Below are 18,363 nucleotides of genomic sequence, written 5' to 3' on the forward strand. Positions count from 1 at the left end.
ACCATTGCTTACAATATTTACGCTTCTAATCTCATGGATTTCCGTTTCCCTTTTCTTTCACTTTTTTATACCACTATTTCCCTTTTTCACCGGCATGTGTGAATTAGGGTGGCAAAAAAATGACATTTGAGAAATTTCAACGAGCACGTTGACCAAATCGTTCTCTTAGGCAAATAAATTTACCCATGTTTTTTTAATTGCAAAAAAAATATTTTTAGCTGTTACTCTAACCAGTTTTATGTTTTATAGAGTTTACCATGTAAAATGTTTTCAATTTTTACTTCGACGATTTTGTTCAGGAAATTATAAGTCGATTTCTGTGAATTTTTATATTCTTGATCACTTATCAGTGAATATTGCATTTATCGCATTTTTATATCTCAGAAGTTTTATGCAAAAGTGAGCTTTGGATATACTTCTGTTACTTCATATTTTGAAAAGACGCTTTTGAAACTATTGAGAACAGATTTCTCGAAAAGAAAAATGAATAAACTTTTAATGTAATGGGGAAAAGAGCAAGAAAAGCTTATGAAAAATGACACATTTAAGTTGAACATCGGCTGAAGAGACTGCAGGTGGACGGCTGTAAAAAAAGTTGACCCTTGGTCGGGCCTCTCCATGTGCACCATATTTACTGGGTCCCAAACTACGGTCATCGACAATGAGTAGAATTGCAGAGTAATAATAAGTTCTTCTTCATTAGCTCCTACAGTGAGGAGAATATATGCCTTAGGCCTGGAGAGTGACTCCGTTGCTGTATAGAGCGTCGACTTATCTGGCCACGTCTAGTAGGTTGGGTTCAGTTAATCTAAATATGGTGGTCCAGCTGGCAGTCGAAACTGCGCACTAGCGCTATTCCTTAGTGGTCACGCATTTCACGTTAAGCCCGGGAACTACAGCTACGTTGAAAAGATATTTTAATTGATTCATTTATATATATATATATAAAATCAGTAAGTTGCAATCTCACAGGAAACGTGATATTAGGGATGCTGTATGATTGGACGGGTTGTGTGAGATAGGTTCAAAATTGTAAGGAGAGAATTTCTTTTTCTTGATAAGGAATTACTATAAGGAATTCCTTTGCTCTGTAAAGCGTAGACAAGACCATACTACATGGTTCATATCCCCATCTGCAACTACAAAAACTGCATTCGCTATACTCTAAAAGATTTTTCCTAAATAAACTATGAGCTAATCCATAATGATTAGTTCTAATTCTAGCTCTTGTCATGATATCTCTTCTCTTTGATTGCAGTTTATTGAACCATGGTTGTCTTGTTTTTAAGTAATAATTCTCAAAGTAATGTTTTCCAGTGATAAAACTCTTCTGAATCCCGGTATCTTTAGATCGATTACGAGCATTTCCATATGCAATTTGATAGAGATCTGTATGAGGAATTAAATAATTAAGGTCTGCGCTTTGTGTGGCACCTGCTTTGGATAGCTTGTCAGCCACTTCGATGCCATGAATGCCTTTATGTGCCGGATCGCAACATGTGCTATAATAACGTCACTGTTTTTCGCGATGTGTAATAGGTTACAAATTTCAAATATCAAGTATGATGTGGAGAAAGAGGTATTGAAATTCTGACAGGCCTGAAGAGCACTTCGAGAGTCTGAAAATATCGTAGAATGAGAAATATTGTTGTTTAGGATGAATTCTATAGCCTCGCATATTGCTTTTGACTCTGTGGTAAAAATTGAAGCTTCTGAGAAGATTTTATGTCACACATATATGTGAAGTTGAGGGGTGAAAATTGCTAGACCTACAGATTTGTTTGAATTTTTGGAACTATCCGTAAAGAAAAAAGTTTGTTCATTTACACGTTTCGAAAAGATGTTCTGAAAATCATTATCAGGAGATCGGCTCTGTTGAAGTGATTTACCAGTTTGCAGATCTATATAAAAGTTAGAGAATTGAATTTCGTAGTCAAAAAGGTAATAAATTGGTGTAGCAGAACAGTAGTTCTTTATAGAAAAAATAATAGTTTACAATTTGAAGGAAGTATGTGCTTCTTGTTGTCATCGTACAAATTGTGATATTTGAAGTCAGTTTTTTATATAGGAAAGCAAGTGCGAGAGCCCAGCGTGGTGCCGTTTTTTCAGGGGATCGTCCTCGGTTTTCCTCAGCCCGACCTACCCAACTTGTGCCTCCGAGCCTCACTCTGGTCTTCAAACCCTTTCCCTATGTTAAGGAAAATCGAGGCCGATCCCCTGAAAAAAAGGCACCACGCTGGGCTCTTGTACTTGCTTTCCTATATAAAAAAACTGACTTCAAATATCGCAATTTGTACGATGACAACAAGAAGCACGTACTTCCTTCAAATTGTAAACTATTACAGATAGTTCAACTAACTACCTCCAATTTAAATCACTTCATTATCAGATTTTTCCTATTATTTTTTCTATAAAAAAATATGCGTCAAAGTTCACTGTTTTTAAATGCTATCAAATTTCCTTACTTTTCATCAGATTTTCAGATCTGTAAGCTACAAATAATTTTTTGGAATATTACTTTTCTGCTCATTAACGTACAAAATTTGCACCTTTAAAATGATACCTTGTTCATTAACGTACCATTTTTCTTCACATACTTATTCAACGTCAAAGCCAGAGGACTCGAATTTTCTCGCCGATAGTAGTTATATTACCGGCAGTGAGGATAGAAAAAGTTGTTTGAGGTGGATCGAGAGTGGATAATAATGGTGCAAATTGATTGACAAATTACACCAAAAACGACAGCATCTGACTTAAAGTTTGTGCAAATTGCGAGGAGAAAGCGTTTAAAATAGGATTTTCGGGTGGTTTGGAGGCTATAAACCGAAGAAAAGAACCATCGATTGAGGCATCCATGGTAGGGCATTGATCCGTCTTGTTTGTTAAGGGATCAGATTGTTTTGGACAAGAAACGCCTGTGCTGTGCAGTTTGTCCCCGCAGTGAAGACATCTCGGGTTCTTACACTGAAAGGCCACGTGGCCGTAGCAAAAGCAAGAATAGCACATTTTTACTGGGGTGATATATGGATCAATCCTGATATGAACTTCAAAAATGTAAACATAATGCAGAATTTCTTGACCTTCAAAGGTGATTTCAATGTTTGGAATAAAAGCATTAAGTTTAGATGCACCTAGGGTTTTATTTTTATCAACGATCTTGTTTGCATCTGAACCAGACTTGCTCTCGACGGAAACACTATTCCTATTGTCGTTTTTAATGCTCGTGATCATATTTGGAATTGACTTGTGTAAAATACTACCAGCCGACAATGGATGAAGCATTTCCTGAGAGGATTGGATAGTGACAAAGTAAGGGCCTTTGTGATTGGGAGTATAATTGTTGTTCAGAACAACCTTATGGATGCTAGCAGGTTGGTTCCATCACACAAAACTTTGCTTTTATCACCTAGGGTCTGATTATAAGGACCATGTGTTGGCTCGCGCAATCTTTTTCTGAGATTTTTCACTACATTGCGGTTAGGATCGTGTGGGTTGCTAGGAGCGGGTTCAACGCGGGTTAGCGACGCACATAGGTTATACTCACTTTGTTAACTGCTTTACGACTGGACAGAGTTGTATTTAGGATGTACCGAGGAACTAAATCCTTACTTTGGGGTTTTATGTCCAAAAACCTGCCTCAGGAGGCATAAATACTTCAGATTTTTTTTAAAGAAAACAGCGCGATTTACATGTCCCTAATAATAATTTAATAAATCTATAACTGTTCTCCGGGTCGAACCTATAGCTGGTGTTAGGACTAGTCTACTTTACATCAGCAAAGTTTGAAGCCTCAGAACAACGGTTAAAATTTTTTGTTTGCAAATAAAAAAAAAACATGGGTAAATATATTTGCCTAGGAGAACGATTTGGCCAACGTGCCCGTTTAAATTTCTCAAACATAATTTTTTGGGCCACCCGAGATTGAATTTACAACTGTTTTTTTCTTTGAGATAAAAATACTCATCTCAGATTGTACGTTAAAGTTTTTGAAAATTCATGCCACGAATCTTCTTAGTACACCGTATAGTGTTCAGAAGATTTTTGTATTGACATAAGGGGTTTTCCTACTGAAAATTCCTATATAGATTCCTATATAGGAACCTACATAGGATGCTATATAGGATCTTACATAGAAACCTATATATTTCACCTATAGGTGCCACATATAGGAAATGAAATAGGACCCTATAAAGGATCCTATATAGGACTATATAGGATATAGGACTATATAGGATATAGGACCTATATAGGATCCTATATAAGATCCTGTATACGTTTCTGTGTAGGACCATATCCAGATACCCAGTAGTATTCTATGGCACCTGCGGCTGCGTAGAAGCTTGCTCGGTCCTCCAGGAGCCCCTAGAGACTTGAATTAGGTACCTTATTAGGGATTGACCTATACAGGCACCTATATAGGATCCAATGTGATTTCCTATAGGCGGCACCTATAAGTGAAACCTATAAAATCCTATTTAGGATACTATATATGATCCTATGTATGTTCCTATGTATGAACCTATATAGGAATTTTCAGTAGGGTTAGGAGTATACATAATTACATAAAGTAAATTTTAGAAAACAAAACGAATTTGGCAAACATTTCGCCTGCAGGTAGAGGCTCTTTCAACTGCCAGATATGTACTTGATAAACTAAAGAATAAAAATAAATCATTGTTATACACATTTAAACATTAAAAATGCATGTATTCACGTATGTATTACTTAGGACATATCTGACACTGAGGAGATCTCCTATCCGGGGTCAAAGCGTTTGCCAAATTAGCTTCTTATCAAATTTACTTCATGTAATTATATATATGCTTCGTAGACACTAATGCCAATACAAAATTTTCTAAACAATTTTAGTACTTGAGTCTGTTAAATCCGACCTCTTTAAAAAAGCCATTAAAGATTCCTCTGAACAATAAAATACAGTAATGGGCATTTTTGATTTGCTGACCATGACAATTAGAAAGATAGATAGAGATACATAGAGATTCAAGCATGGTTATAGTTACATGGTCAATGTGGTTCCTCTACAGCGGATGGGAATGGTGGTGGAGATGGGCGGCCTCTGTTTCCACAATGGTCTCACCACGTGCACCCTCAGTTCCTTCCGGGGTCACACCCCAACGCCAATACAAATACCAACCACCACATCAGCCAGCACCACCACGAGCACCCGCTACCGGCTGCCAGACACCCTAATAACCGCCAACCTTCCAACTATTGTCTCTCGAATCACCATAATAACCATCACAATCATTATTCGAATAATTATAACTATCATCGTCATCACTATCATCATCATAATAGCAACAATCATCGTCACGCGCTTCAAAATCATATTGAACAGCCCCGAAATCTCTATCATAATAACTCTGGTGTTGGTGTGCAAGGTAATTAATGGCTAGTTTTGTTTTTATCAACGAATGGCTTCTTTTCAGAACCGTAATTACTTACCGTGTTCGAAGAATTAGCTTATACAGACCTTCTATAATCATGTTAAATAAGGCATTCAATGTTATAGAAGTTGTTTCAGACTGTAAGGTGTATCATTAAGGATTTTCTAGGTGCAGAGTCAAGTTTAAAATTACTAAATTTTTTATTTGATTTATCAAATTGACATAAAAGGCCCATTCGATATCGAAACCAATTTTTGAAGAATAACCCAAACGTAAATAATAATAAAATAGTTTAGGTAACTATTGATTACACAGCCCGATTTCAAATTGTACAATAGATGAGACTAGTCATTTCCGGTCAATTTTGGGTTGCTGAATCCAAATCCAGGCTTAGAAATGCTCTATCACTTTAGGATTTTTTAACATTATAACCTAAACGTGCAAAAACGTGATTTTTGCCTATATTTGAGGCTATGAGCGGTTGCTCCTTCTTTTTTCTCAAAAAACTGTACATAACATATAAAAGTATTACTCTTTGACTTTCAAATACCGTTGAGTTTGCTAAAATATCTTCTTTCTCCGCCAAGATGTTCAATTTTGAATATTTCATCATTTCACATAGGTGTCTGTTCTATAGATTTGTGGATTTGGGGTTTGTGGGTTTAAGGTTTGTGGGTTTAAGGTTTGTGGGCTTAGGGTTTGTGGCTTGTGAGATTGGCTCAGTAGGTTTGGGCTCGAAAAAATACACAAGAATAGTATAGTCAGAACTATAGCACAGACACCTGTGTATTTCCAGGCCTGTAAAATTCCTAATATATGGCTAGAATATTTATAAATCCTGATTTGATCGAGCATTTCTGACTCCGGATTTGGATTCAGCGACCCAAAATTGACCGGAAATGACTAGTCTCATCTACTGTATAATTTTCAAGTCGGGCTGTGTTATTTAACCATTAATGTTTTTACTAACTTTTAAGTATGGACGTGATTTTTTCTGCATTAAGATGGACCTGCGGTCTCGCAGAATGTTGTGTATATATATAATTAAATAAGTAAATAAGTTTTTATTATCTACCTTATACAACTAGGTATATTAAAGGATATTGGAATAAGTACAAAGTTAATACATTTTATCAACTTTTATTATTTATATTATTTTACACCAGAAGGTGAAGGGTTCCACATATTATAAACATGGTGCTGTCCGGCAGAATCGCACCTCCTACGTCTATACACTTTCAATGCCTTGAAAGAACATTGAAACGTAAATATAAAATTATAGCGCTACCGTGGACGCGATTGCATGGTGCAATCTGCAAGACTGCACGGCCATCCTTAAAGGTTAAATATTATTTAGGAAATGGTTTAATTAACAAAATGTTTAACTACAAATAATTTTAGGTATAATTTATAAATTAAATAATTTCCATATAACGTGATAAATAGGATTGTCAAAAAAAATTTCAAGAAATAGATTAAGCCTCTGCAAATTAAAATTGAATTAAAATTACGCCCGATTGAAAAATTCCATGTAGGAAATTATATAGGAAACCACATAGGAAACTATATTGGGAACTATGTAGGAAAATATCTAGGAAACTATATAGGAAACTATATAGTAATATAAAACCGGATTTTATATAGTTTCCCATTTAGTTCCCGATATAGTTTCCTACGTAGTTCCCTATATAGTTTCCTATGTCGTTTTATAGTATGGTCTTACTCACATAGCTATACTTAAACCTAGGTTAAAACGTAGGTTCATGTCATGTAGGATGTGCCTTGCGTGTCGTTGCCTGAAAAAGAGCTGAATGATCTTCCTGGCGGTGCTCCGGTTGAGGTGGCCCGTGATGTTGATGCTAATTTTAATACATTTATATTTAATTACTCTACGTGTGTGCTATTATATTGATTGTAAATATGCTTTGAATCTTAAAATTGAATATAATGATCAATAAAATTAATAGATAAAATGAAAAATGTATAAAGATATATTAAAAGTAATTTATTATACTTTATACATAGCTTTACATATCTTTCTCACTTTGTTTATCCAATTTTTTGATAAATATATTGAATTTTAACATTTTTCACATATATACGATTTATATATGGCACACATACGTCACACATTGATACTTTTAGTTCAAGTTGCGGCCAACTGTTGGCGCTGTGCTTCTTCATATTTCTACCATTGAGTTGATAGGGCTTGGACACAGCCTGTCAACTGCAATAGCTTTTTTGGTATCCGAAATGTTAATTAACGTTTTCGGACTTAACAAAAAAGACATTTATATGTAATATCGGTTTCTCACTCGATTCTATTAATTAGAGCTTCTTTCATTTAAAAAACTGAGTTCTCTGTAAAAATTTGTTGCATTAATTTAGTTTTATTAAAAACAAAATAATCTTGGCGGACATGCACCTGCATTTTAACCTAGGTTTAAGCATAGTCATATAGGTAAGGCCATACTATAAAACTACATAAGGAAATATATCGGAAACGATATGGCAAACTGTATAGGATCTGGTCTCAAATTACTATATAGTTCCCTATATAGTTTCCTACCTAGGATTTCTCAGTTGGGCGATTTTGTCCTATAGCAGAAGACAACATAAAAATATGCAAATAGCTACATTAAAATAAATAATTATTACCTCAACTAAAATTTTTATATAAAAATTCGTGGCAATGATCAGTGAACCTTTATTTTCAATTTTATAAAAAAATGCAAAGGTTCAGTAATTTTGAACTTCACCGTACACCTAGAATCTCCTTAAAAACTGTGCTCCAGATTAGATAAAATAGCCTTTATTTTTAATGTTCGGTTGCAATTGATTCGCTGCAAGTAAAGTGGATTTTAAATATCTGAATAAAGTTTTGACTTTCTTATGTAAATTAAAAGATTGAAATATAAACTTATATCTTAAATTCTGGAACACTTTAAATATAAAAAATATTAAAACAAAAGTATTTTTGGAAATTTGCAGAATCACTTAATATTAAAGTAGAGGCAAAATCTTATAATTTCTTAAGAAATTAAATTCAGGGGAAATTTAAAGCGTGACCTAAAATTTCACCTCTTTTCTCGACCACATGAATTTAATGCCAAATTGGTTGAAAGAATAGTTTGTCGTGATACTTGAAAATAGAAAAATTTTAAGTTGAGCATAGCTTTTTTTAAACAGATACAACCAGTCAAACTTATCAGCTAACTCTATCATGCCCAAAAGAGTCCAATGTTCCTGTGATTTTTTTTTGCTGATTCAGAATTATAGAAAATGTTGGCATCATCAATTTTTTTGTTATATATGGCTATTTTTTAACATCTATTAGATTTTACCCAAAAAAATTGTACATTTGTTTTAAAAGTTTTTAATTATTTACATGCTAATAGTTCTGAAAGGTAAGACTGAAAAATCTACAGATACTAGATTTTGAAATTTTTTATTGCGCTTTTATTGGAGCATTAATTAATTGTGATTAATAAGTGATATTTTCATAAATAGCTAATAATACTCATTTAAATTATTTATTTGCGCGGAAAATTACAAAAACTATTAAAAAATTCGTTCGAGAAATGATACTGTTAGTATTTTGTGAGATATTGAACACAACGTCAATTACTAAGTTTCATTCGTCATATGGCCGAAATAAAACCTATGCTCACTTTCATATTTCCTCTACTTTAAAGTGTCATCATGACCTTTTGTTTAAACTAATTTGGAAGCAAACGACCCCGCACTAAATGTATAGGAAAATGGCTTTCGGTGGATTTAGCTGAAACTTTGTAATTTTTAAGATTAGAAGTGCCGGATGAAATATCCGTAAAAAAAATTCAAAAAAATGGACAGTTTTAGCGCTATGCGGCGCTAAGCGCTCAAGATCAGTGAATAAAACGAATTACAACAGATTTTGTTACAAAAGCGATGTCAACATACAAAGATTTTAACTTGACTAATTAATCACTTCTTTAAAGGCAGAAATGGTACCCAAAGTAACATTAGTAACCAGTGCGCACATACGGATAATAACATTCTACCCTTCGCAAGAGGGTTGAACGCTGAGCGCACAAGATCAGCGAATAAAATCAATCCTAGTAACTTTAGCGACAAAAGCGATGTCACTATAAGAATTACGCATCAGAAAGTAGTCAGTAATATGTTTAGCCAAACCAATGAGTCATATTGCGCGCTTCTCGAAACGATCCGACGCTAAGCGCCCAAGATTTGAAGTTGACAAAGTAATTACTTTTTTAAAGACAGAAATGGTATCCAAAGTAACATTAGCAACTAGTGCGCACATCGATAATAACAGTGTACCCTTCGTCAGAGGGCTGAACGCTAAGCGCCCATTATCAGCAAATAGAATCAGTCCTAGTAGTTTAAGCGACACAAGCGATGTCTGTAAACGAAACACGCATCAAGAAGTGGTCAGTAACATATTTAGCCAAACCAATGACAATATGAGTCAACACCGTTGACTCATGAAGCCCGCTTCTCAGAACGGGCAAACTCTAAGAGCAGAAGATTTGAACTTGACTAAGAAATCACTTTTTCAAAGGCCTTTCACAAAAGAAATGACAGACAAACATACCTTCGTCGATGGAAATAATGAGTGAATGCTGCATGATGAACGACTGTCACTTTTTAAAGCAAAAAGAAAGGCCTCGAGAGCGGATAGTAATTTTATTGGTAAGCTTAGGAAAAAAAATTCCTATCTGTTCCCTTCTGTATTAATTGTGTTGTATTTCTTATTCCCTTTTTGTATTTAGTTCCTTGTGTTAAATTTGTTTGATTTTGTTGTTTCTGAATTTTTCTTTGGTTTTATTAATACATTCATTGCAATTTAATACAAACATTGCAATTTTTAGACGCCTTCAACTTCGAAGACCACCACTTGAAGTCGCCGATGAGACTAGGTTATGTCTCAATTGCAATCAATCGATTTGCAATGAGATAGAGGAGCTCCAACGTGACCCAGGCTGTTTAAGACTGAATGTTCTTACACAAACAGGCAGACAAATGTGCATGTTCTGTAATGCTGATGTTAATACTCCAAGGCTTTTAATTGAATGTAGAGTTAACGCTTTTATTGTCATGGACATTTTCATTCCAGAAGAAACAAGAGCATGCTTAAATCATTTGGATCAACATGGTTTCATCTTAGGCCCCTTGCTTCCTGGACTACAAGCCATTAATAGACTATATAGGATTCCGGGACAGCAGTTACTTCTATTTTTGCAGCAACTTCGTAACGAAGCAAATGTTCATGCGGCCGCGGCGTTTAATAATGATGACAGTTTCACTGATGAAGAGTTTGAAGCGATTGCTCCTGTAACAAAGGAGCAATTTAGAGAATGCAAAATGCGTCAAGGTCTTTCTGATGAATTTCTGAAAGTGATTTTTCATTATTCGAGCCGAAAAGCTACAAGCATGGCCATTTCTACTGTAAGAGAGTCTTTAATACAGCGATTTGTGCCTGGTAACATTGGATTTAATGCGATATGCAGAAGAGCAGTAACTTTCGCGTACTTCGACAGTCATTCTGCAAACATAAAGGACGTCACTTGGTAAAACCTGTTCTCATTGTTGCTCCAGACGGATACATACTTGAAGTACAAGGACCATATTTTTCTGACTCGCGAAACAATGACGCACAAATGCTCATTAACGAATTTGAAAGAGATGTGGAAGGTATGAGAGAATTATTCAACATTGTTGATATTTTTATAGAGGACCGTGGATATAGAGATGCCCAACCACGTTTAGAACGCTCAGGAATTGTGTCCAAGATAACACCATTTCTCCAACAAGGACAGAGTCAATTGGTAACGGAAGAAGCAAATGAAGCTCGGCTAATAACGAAATCTAGATGGATAGTGGAATCCAGAAATGGCCACATAAAGTCCATTTTCAAGTTCTTCGAGAAAACCATTCCGATGGCTTATGTACACAATCTAAGGGACTTCTTTCGTATAGCTGGTGCCATAATTAATCGATACCATCCTGTTATCGAGATGCAAGGCGCTACAGCAGATCTTGCAAGAGAATATATAGTAGCGAGAGCTCGTGTGCCAAATATTGTGCAAGCGCGCGTAGAAGTGGACAATATACTCTACGGAAATGCAAATTGGAATCGCCTGCATGAACTTCAAGTACCACAATTTTCTCGCCTTACATTGGAAGAAATACGCGACATAACTGCAACGAGAAGAAGATGAGGAGTTTCAACTAGATACGCGACTTAATGCACCTGGTTTGATCAGAGTACGAGTATTTTTTCGTTTCCGAAATGCGACAAGGTACCGTCTGTGGATAGCGTTCAATGAGATCGATGACATAGGACCAGACAATAACCAAACGCTTCTCGGTTATTACTGCACATGTAAGTCAGGGGCCAGGACTCTTGGCTCTTGCGCAAATATTGCAAGCGTTTTATGGTTCCTGGATTATGCACGTCACCAGCAACAGGTAAAGTATCCTCAAACTTCCTTGCTATAAAGGATTCTAGACGCTGCTAATAGAGGTGAACAAGCGAACCCGAATCAAGAGCCAGAAATAGTTTAATATTTCGCAAAAGCTACTGGGATTGGTTCTATTCACTGATCATGGGTGCTTACTACTTGGGTACCATTTCTGCCTTTAAAGAAGTGATTAATTAGTCAAGTTAAAATCTTGGGCGCTAAGCATTTGATCGTTTTGAGAAGCGCGCTATATGAGTCAACGGTGTAGGCGAAAATATGACATCGCTTTTGTAACTAAATCTATTGTAATTCGTTCTATTCACTGATCATGAGCGCTTAGCGTTCGGCACTCTTGAGAACAGTACAATTTAATTATCGGAATGTACGCACTAGTTACTAATGTTACTTTGGGTACCATTTCTGCCTTTAAAAAAATAATGAATTAGTCAAGTTAAAATTTTGGGCGCTTAGCGTTTGATCGTTTTGAGAAGCGCGTTATATAGGTCAATGGTGTAGGTGAAAATATGACAGACCACGATCTGAACCGTGATTTCTATGTTGACATCGCTTTTGTAACAAAATCTGTTGTAATTCGTTTTATTCACTGATCTTGAGCGCTTAGCGCCGCAAAGCGCTAAAACTTATAACCTTAAAAGTTACAAAGTTTCAGCTAAATCCACCGAAAGCCATTTTCCCATACATTTAGTGCGGGGTACTTTACAAGGTCGTTAAAAGATGCGAAAAAATAGGGTTTTTTGGGCCACTCTTTAAATTCTTCTTTAAGCTCATGTGACACACTCAAATATGTATAATATCGACCTCACTTTATCAGTTAGCTGCATTTTTTGTTTGAACACAGGAACTTTTTTGCAAATAAAATATCGGATTGAATCTTGGGAAAACATATCAGAAGACCAGGAACTGATAGCGAATTCGTTTATCCTATACTGGTGCCCTCCAAGAGCACTCCGACCTGCACTGAAGCGAGTCAGAGGAGAAGGAAGAAGTAAGAAGGAGCAGTTCGGAGTGCCTTGGAGTACACCACTGCAGGATAACCGAATGCGCTTGAGTTTACGAGTATGTACCTCATTCGAGTAGAAATTGCGCTAAAATGATTTTCAAAGAAATTAAAACTGGGACCATTTTTTGACATATTTTCTCCGTGACCTTGACATTTTTGTAAACGAAGAAGTTTTTTATTTTTAAAATATCTGCGAGATGTAAAAAACGCAAAGAAACTTAATTTACTGCTGGTTCTTGTATTTCTCGTAATATGAGGCCGATATCTTACATATAAAAAAGTTCTTAGCTTCAAAAAATTGCAAGGTATAAAGAAAAGATTTCAAAACATAGTTTCAGTTTTAATTTCTTTAAACATAGTTTTTAGCGAAAACCCTACTCAAAGGAAGTACATAACCGTTGTTTATGGTCTTCTGATATATTTTCCAAAGTTTCAGTCCGATATTTTATTTACCAAACAAGTTCTTAAGTTCAAATGAAATTCAGTAAACTAAAAAAGTAATGTCGGTAAATATAGTTATTTGAGTGTTCCACATGCCATTGACATTCAAAATTTTAATTAGCTGGAGAACTCCAAGCCGGATGCACACAAGAAAAATATTGATCTCACTGATTTTCTTAAAACTTACACAACTTTTTACAAATATAACAAGAAAACGAAATCTTAGGTATTTTGCTAAAAAATGTTGTTTTTTCGAATAATTATCGCATTTTAATTTTTTTAATTTTTAATATTTTCTGTAAAAAAATTAAAATTTGTGTAATAAGTTTAATCATTCGGCTTAACTTTCATTAAATTATTTAAAACTATATATTTTTATGAAAGACTGATCGGGCAATAAGTTTGAAAACCCGCGAAAAATACATTTTCCAGTACTGTACAATTCCCAAAAGGGGCCACTCACAAAATACGTAATACATTCTTCAGGAAATCCCCTGCGTGGAGCTTTTTCCATTGCATTTGACATGGAGAATGATACTGTGAAAGACCGCCTTCCCGAGTAAAAATGCTTCGACTTGAGTTCTACTTCAATAGCCCGAAATCAAGACATGCTGAAGTCGAAAAGTTCGTCTTGAGCATGTCTCAGTTTTCAGACGGAGCCAGACTTCAATTTATGTCTTGGAGACAAGTTCTTATGTCTTGAATACATAAATTTATTTCTTGAGTCGAATTTTTATGACTTCAACACGTACGGTTTTTAACTTGAAGCTTATGCCTGCCCTAACAAAAAGGGTAATTCTAACAGTCATAAAAGCCAGTCTTTGTTAATAATTAAACAATCTTTGTATATTTTTATACAATATACATATTAAATCAACTTATTTACGGATTGTTATTTGTATTATACTTGTTTGAGGATGATACCGAAAATGTTGTTTGTTTCTACGTATTTCTAACGGCTTAGGAGATCCTTCTAGAAAGTTGCAATTTTAATTTTTTTGAAGAAAATTTTATAACGGTTATACTCGTTTAGACCCACTGATTATGAATTTTTAAATTAGAAATAAGTAATTTAATAATTACAAATTTCTCATTCATCAATTTTAATCTCATTTAAGAGCCAGAAAATTTTCGATAATTTTAGCCTAGACAAAGCTCGTCTTGAGTCAAGTGATCTTCGTCTTAGCTAAGACAAGGCTCGACTTAAGAGAAGTCATCGCCGTTTTACCTGTCTTGGCCATAAAAGTAAGACGAAGGCCTATGCCTCGACTCAGTTTTGAGACACAGCCAGACATCGATGTCTCGGAGACGAACTCAAGACATAACCAAGTTGAACTGAAGTCGAAGCATTTTTACTCGAGTTCCCCCCCCCCCCCGTAACTCATCACGCATTTTGTGAATGACCCCAAAATTAAAATATTGTTAATGGCGATTTCCCCAAATCTATCCCGATAGTCTATGATACCGAATTCAAAAATTCCCGTTTATAAATAATTTCCAAAATATAATATCTGGAATTATAGAACACCCAACACTATTAAATTGTTTTAATATTAAACAAATGATCAATAAGCAATAAAATCAAAAATATCTTAATCAAGTAAAAGTATTGTATTTTATTTATTAATTTATTAATTTAACCGATTTTGAAAACCTTCCATTTTTCTTCAAAAATTATAAAAATCGAAAAAAAATAAATAAAAAATGTGATAACACTTTGGAAAAAACTTTTTCGAGCAAAATAACTAAAAGAAACTTGTCTTTCTATATTTGTAACATGATGTGTAAGTTTTAAAAAAAGGGCGATATGAATGTTATTTTGTGAATTCGATATGGAGTTCCTCAAGTATGAAAATCTTGGAATTACGAATGTCTTAATTCAAATTAAAAAAAATCAAAGTAAGAAAAGAGGAAAGAAAACGAAAAACACCTCCTTGTTTTTTCATGGGTTTTATCGGATTTGTTTTTATTGTTTTGAAAGTGGCCTTGTGAGCGAGCACCGAAAAGATAGTATATTTTTTGTGCATTTTTTTACCGTAATTAAAATAACACAAGGGAATAAAAGAAGGAATTCAGAGGTGGCTTTCTTTCCTGTTTTTTTCTATTAGATTCTTAATTTAATTGAGATATTTAATATTGCTTGGTCCATATTCGATCTCTTGAAATAAATAATTGCTCATTCTATTCGGAATAATTTGAATTTCAAGTTATTATAAACTTCGAAGAATTGTTAAAATTTAACCAATTTTCCTCACAGCTTATATTTAAAATTACGGTTCTGATTATTGCATTCAATATACGTGCCTGTGCTTGTTTTTAATACCCAGTGTAACGACTTGAGTTTAGTTTGCACTTTGCGCTCTAGCATTGAATAATTTGATAATACAGTTGTGTCCACGCAATTAAATGTGGAGTTCACGACGTTTATATAGTATTGGCTTTGAATGTTCGAATTTGATTTTCGCCTGTTTGCTGTCGTATTTTGTGCACGTAAAATTATAAGGAACGGTGAAAATCTTCACAACAAAATACGTAAAGTTAATCAAAAAAATTTCATTTCTTGGATTTTTTAAAATAAAATTTTAACGCATGCACTCTTTTAATAAAACTGCACTTTAACCAATTTGATTTAATTACTGAATACTTGAAACACTTTTTATTTATGGAATAAAAACTAAAAATGACGTACATAATATGGGTTTTGATATTATGTTGTTGGCTAGGGTATTAAAATAGTTTTTTTATGGGATGATACTTTTGTATCAACAATTCTAAACCAAAATGGCTTTAATCTTAACCTGTGAACAAAATTCTTCTCTAGCTCTTCTTGGAATCGAACTGAAGACCTGGATTTGAATTGCAGCGGAGCTAGAGAGAAATTTTGTTAACTGCTAAATGTAAAAACCATTTGATTCGGACTATTAGATCGAAAAATGTGATTCTAGTGAACAATAAAACCAAATATAAATTATGTTTTATATGTTCTGATAACCAAGAAGAAATTACGTTAGCACAGTGGAGTAATTTTCTCATAAAATTATGATTTTGCACGATTTCAGTTCACAGAAAAATTCAAGGTTGACTGTTGCTGGTATTTAAATTATTATAATTTAGTATTGATCAGATGATTGTTATTTTAAATGTTGTTTTTGTCGTATAAACATTCAGTATCCTTCGCATGAAGTCAGATGCTAAAGTAAATTTTATCGTGAATTATTATAAATTATTATTTGTTACATTTTTATTATTTTAAATGTTGTTTTTTGTCGTATAAACATACAGTGTCCTTCGCATGAAATAAGATGCTGAAGTCAAGTTTATCGAATGACTACGAATTTTGGAATTGTGCATTTTTTATTTTTAACTCTGAATTTCAGGAAGTGGTCGAGTTAGTCATTCGGCATCTCAAGATGATGGAGAATATGAAGTTATAGTGGTGGATGAAAATAATTCGTCTATTTTGGCAGATCATAATGTTCCTTCTTCTGGTCCTCCCTCGACAAAGGTAAAGTTATCTATTACTTATTTATACACATTAGTATCTCAAAACTTTTGTATTTTATTTTTTAGGATAATGTTACTTTGGCTAAAGTAACATAAATTGCGATTGATCTAAGTAACAATCTCGCATAAATTTTGTTTTATCTATATAACTGATGAATCTATACTTATAAAATAGTTCTGTATATAGAATATTTTGTAGGCTGTATATTTTCTATTCGATACTGCATGCATATTGAAATAGATTTTTATCAAAATATACAATCACTGCTTAATAGACCTTTCTCTCACGGAAAAATATTATAAGAAAATCAGTATGTGTCTATAATGAGTTGCCTTTAAGTTAATTGTCACGCGGCAATAACATTTAAATCTTTACGCTCAGATGTAAGAAATTACATGCTTCCTCCTAACATTTGCTAACAAATTTTGATTGGATTTGGACATTGCCATAGAAGCGTCAACAAAAATAAAAATAGTGCAAAAGTGTTGCCACATCGCCACTGTCTATCCCCTTCATGTATCCCGAGAAAACAGAAATATTATTCTTTTCCAAATTATATCTTTTATGCAAAACGTACAATAATTTTGATTTTTTCAAATTATATATCCTATATACACACACACACGGTTCGGTTTGTATTCCTCTAGAATCAAATCGAAGGGCCTATGACGGATATGTGAAAACCGTGCCGAAAGCTGAATAGCACCTGGGTGAGGTGCCTAGAACGGTGACTCTAGGAGTCGCTTCTCGTCAAAACAACAATGACAACACCAAATATGGTTGTAGTAAGTGCGGTTCAAAACTACAGAACGTACAGGGCTTCCGACAATGGGTCGGCCAACAATGCCGACCACTCTTGAGCTGGGGGAGCCAATCAAAATGGATTCAATGCGACGGATCGGCGGTATCTCGGGACCTTTAGGTGGACGGAGCGATTAAATCACGACTTGCTAGAGTGCGACGATGCGAGTGTGGCCCCTGAACCGGGTTACATGGTACGGCTACATGCGCTGTGGTGCAAGAAACGCCCGGAGCTATCGCACTTTTCGCAGCAACGCCTGCGAAACCATGCCAAACTACTCCGAAAAAGGGGCTATGTAAGCGGCACGCCTACTCTACCACAGCTAGAACAAGCTGGCAACATAGAAAGAGAGGCGATCGAGACCTTATAAGCGAGTTGCAACGATTATACCCGGAATATTCTGTTAAACTAATCGTCCTTATCATCGGCGCTCTTGGAGGTGCCAAGCTTTCACTCGCTAATGGCCGAAAAAGCATCCCCGTGTGTCAACAATATGTTAAAACACTTGCGGGAAAAATGCAGAAGGCGGCAGTCCTTGGGTCGCTCCGTGTTCTTAGGGTGCACGAGGCTTTTGCTGGATCGTTGTATTGATTCCGTTACAGACTGTAACCACCTATTTCACGGTCATGAGACGTGGTTGTGGCTAAAATTTTACCGTGATTTCGCTGGGAGCGGATGCAATTTTCGAGATTAGCACCCGCTCCCGGCGAAATCCTGCG

General features: G+C 35.0%; 1 protein-coding gene across 1 annotated transcript in view; it reads left to right on the forward strand.

Moving 5' to 3' along the window:
- The window catches only part of LOC117172865 (neurobeachin-like), an 825,867-nt gene that overhangs the window by 712,454 nt on the left and 95,050 nt on the right, over positions 1 to 18,363 (forward strand). Inside the window, exons 27-28 of the mRNA XM_033361129.1 lie at positions 5,046 to 5,402; positions 16,715 to 16,842. Of these exons, the coding sequence (XP_033217020.1) occupies positions 5,046 to 5,402; positions 16,715 to 16,842 (485 nt within the window). The remainder of the gene's footprint in view (positions 1 to 5,045; positions 5,403 to 16,714; positions 16,843 to 18,363) is intronic.

Source organism: Belonocnema kinseyi, chromosome 5 (genome assembly GCF_010883055.1).
Source record: "Belonocnema kinseyi isolate 2016_QV_RU_SX_M_011 chromosome 5, B_treatae_v1, whole genome shotgun sequence".
NCBI lineage: Eukaryota > Metazoa > Arthropoda > Insecta > Hymenoptera > Cynipidae > Belonocnema > Belonocnema kinseyi.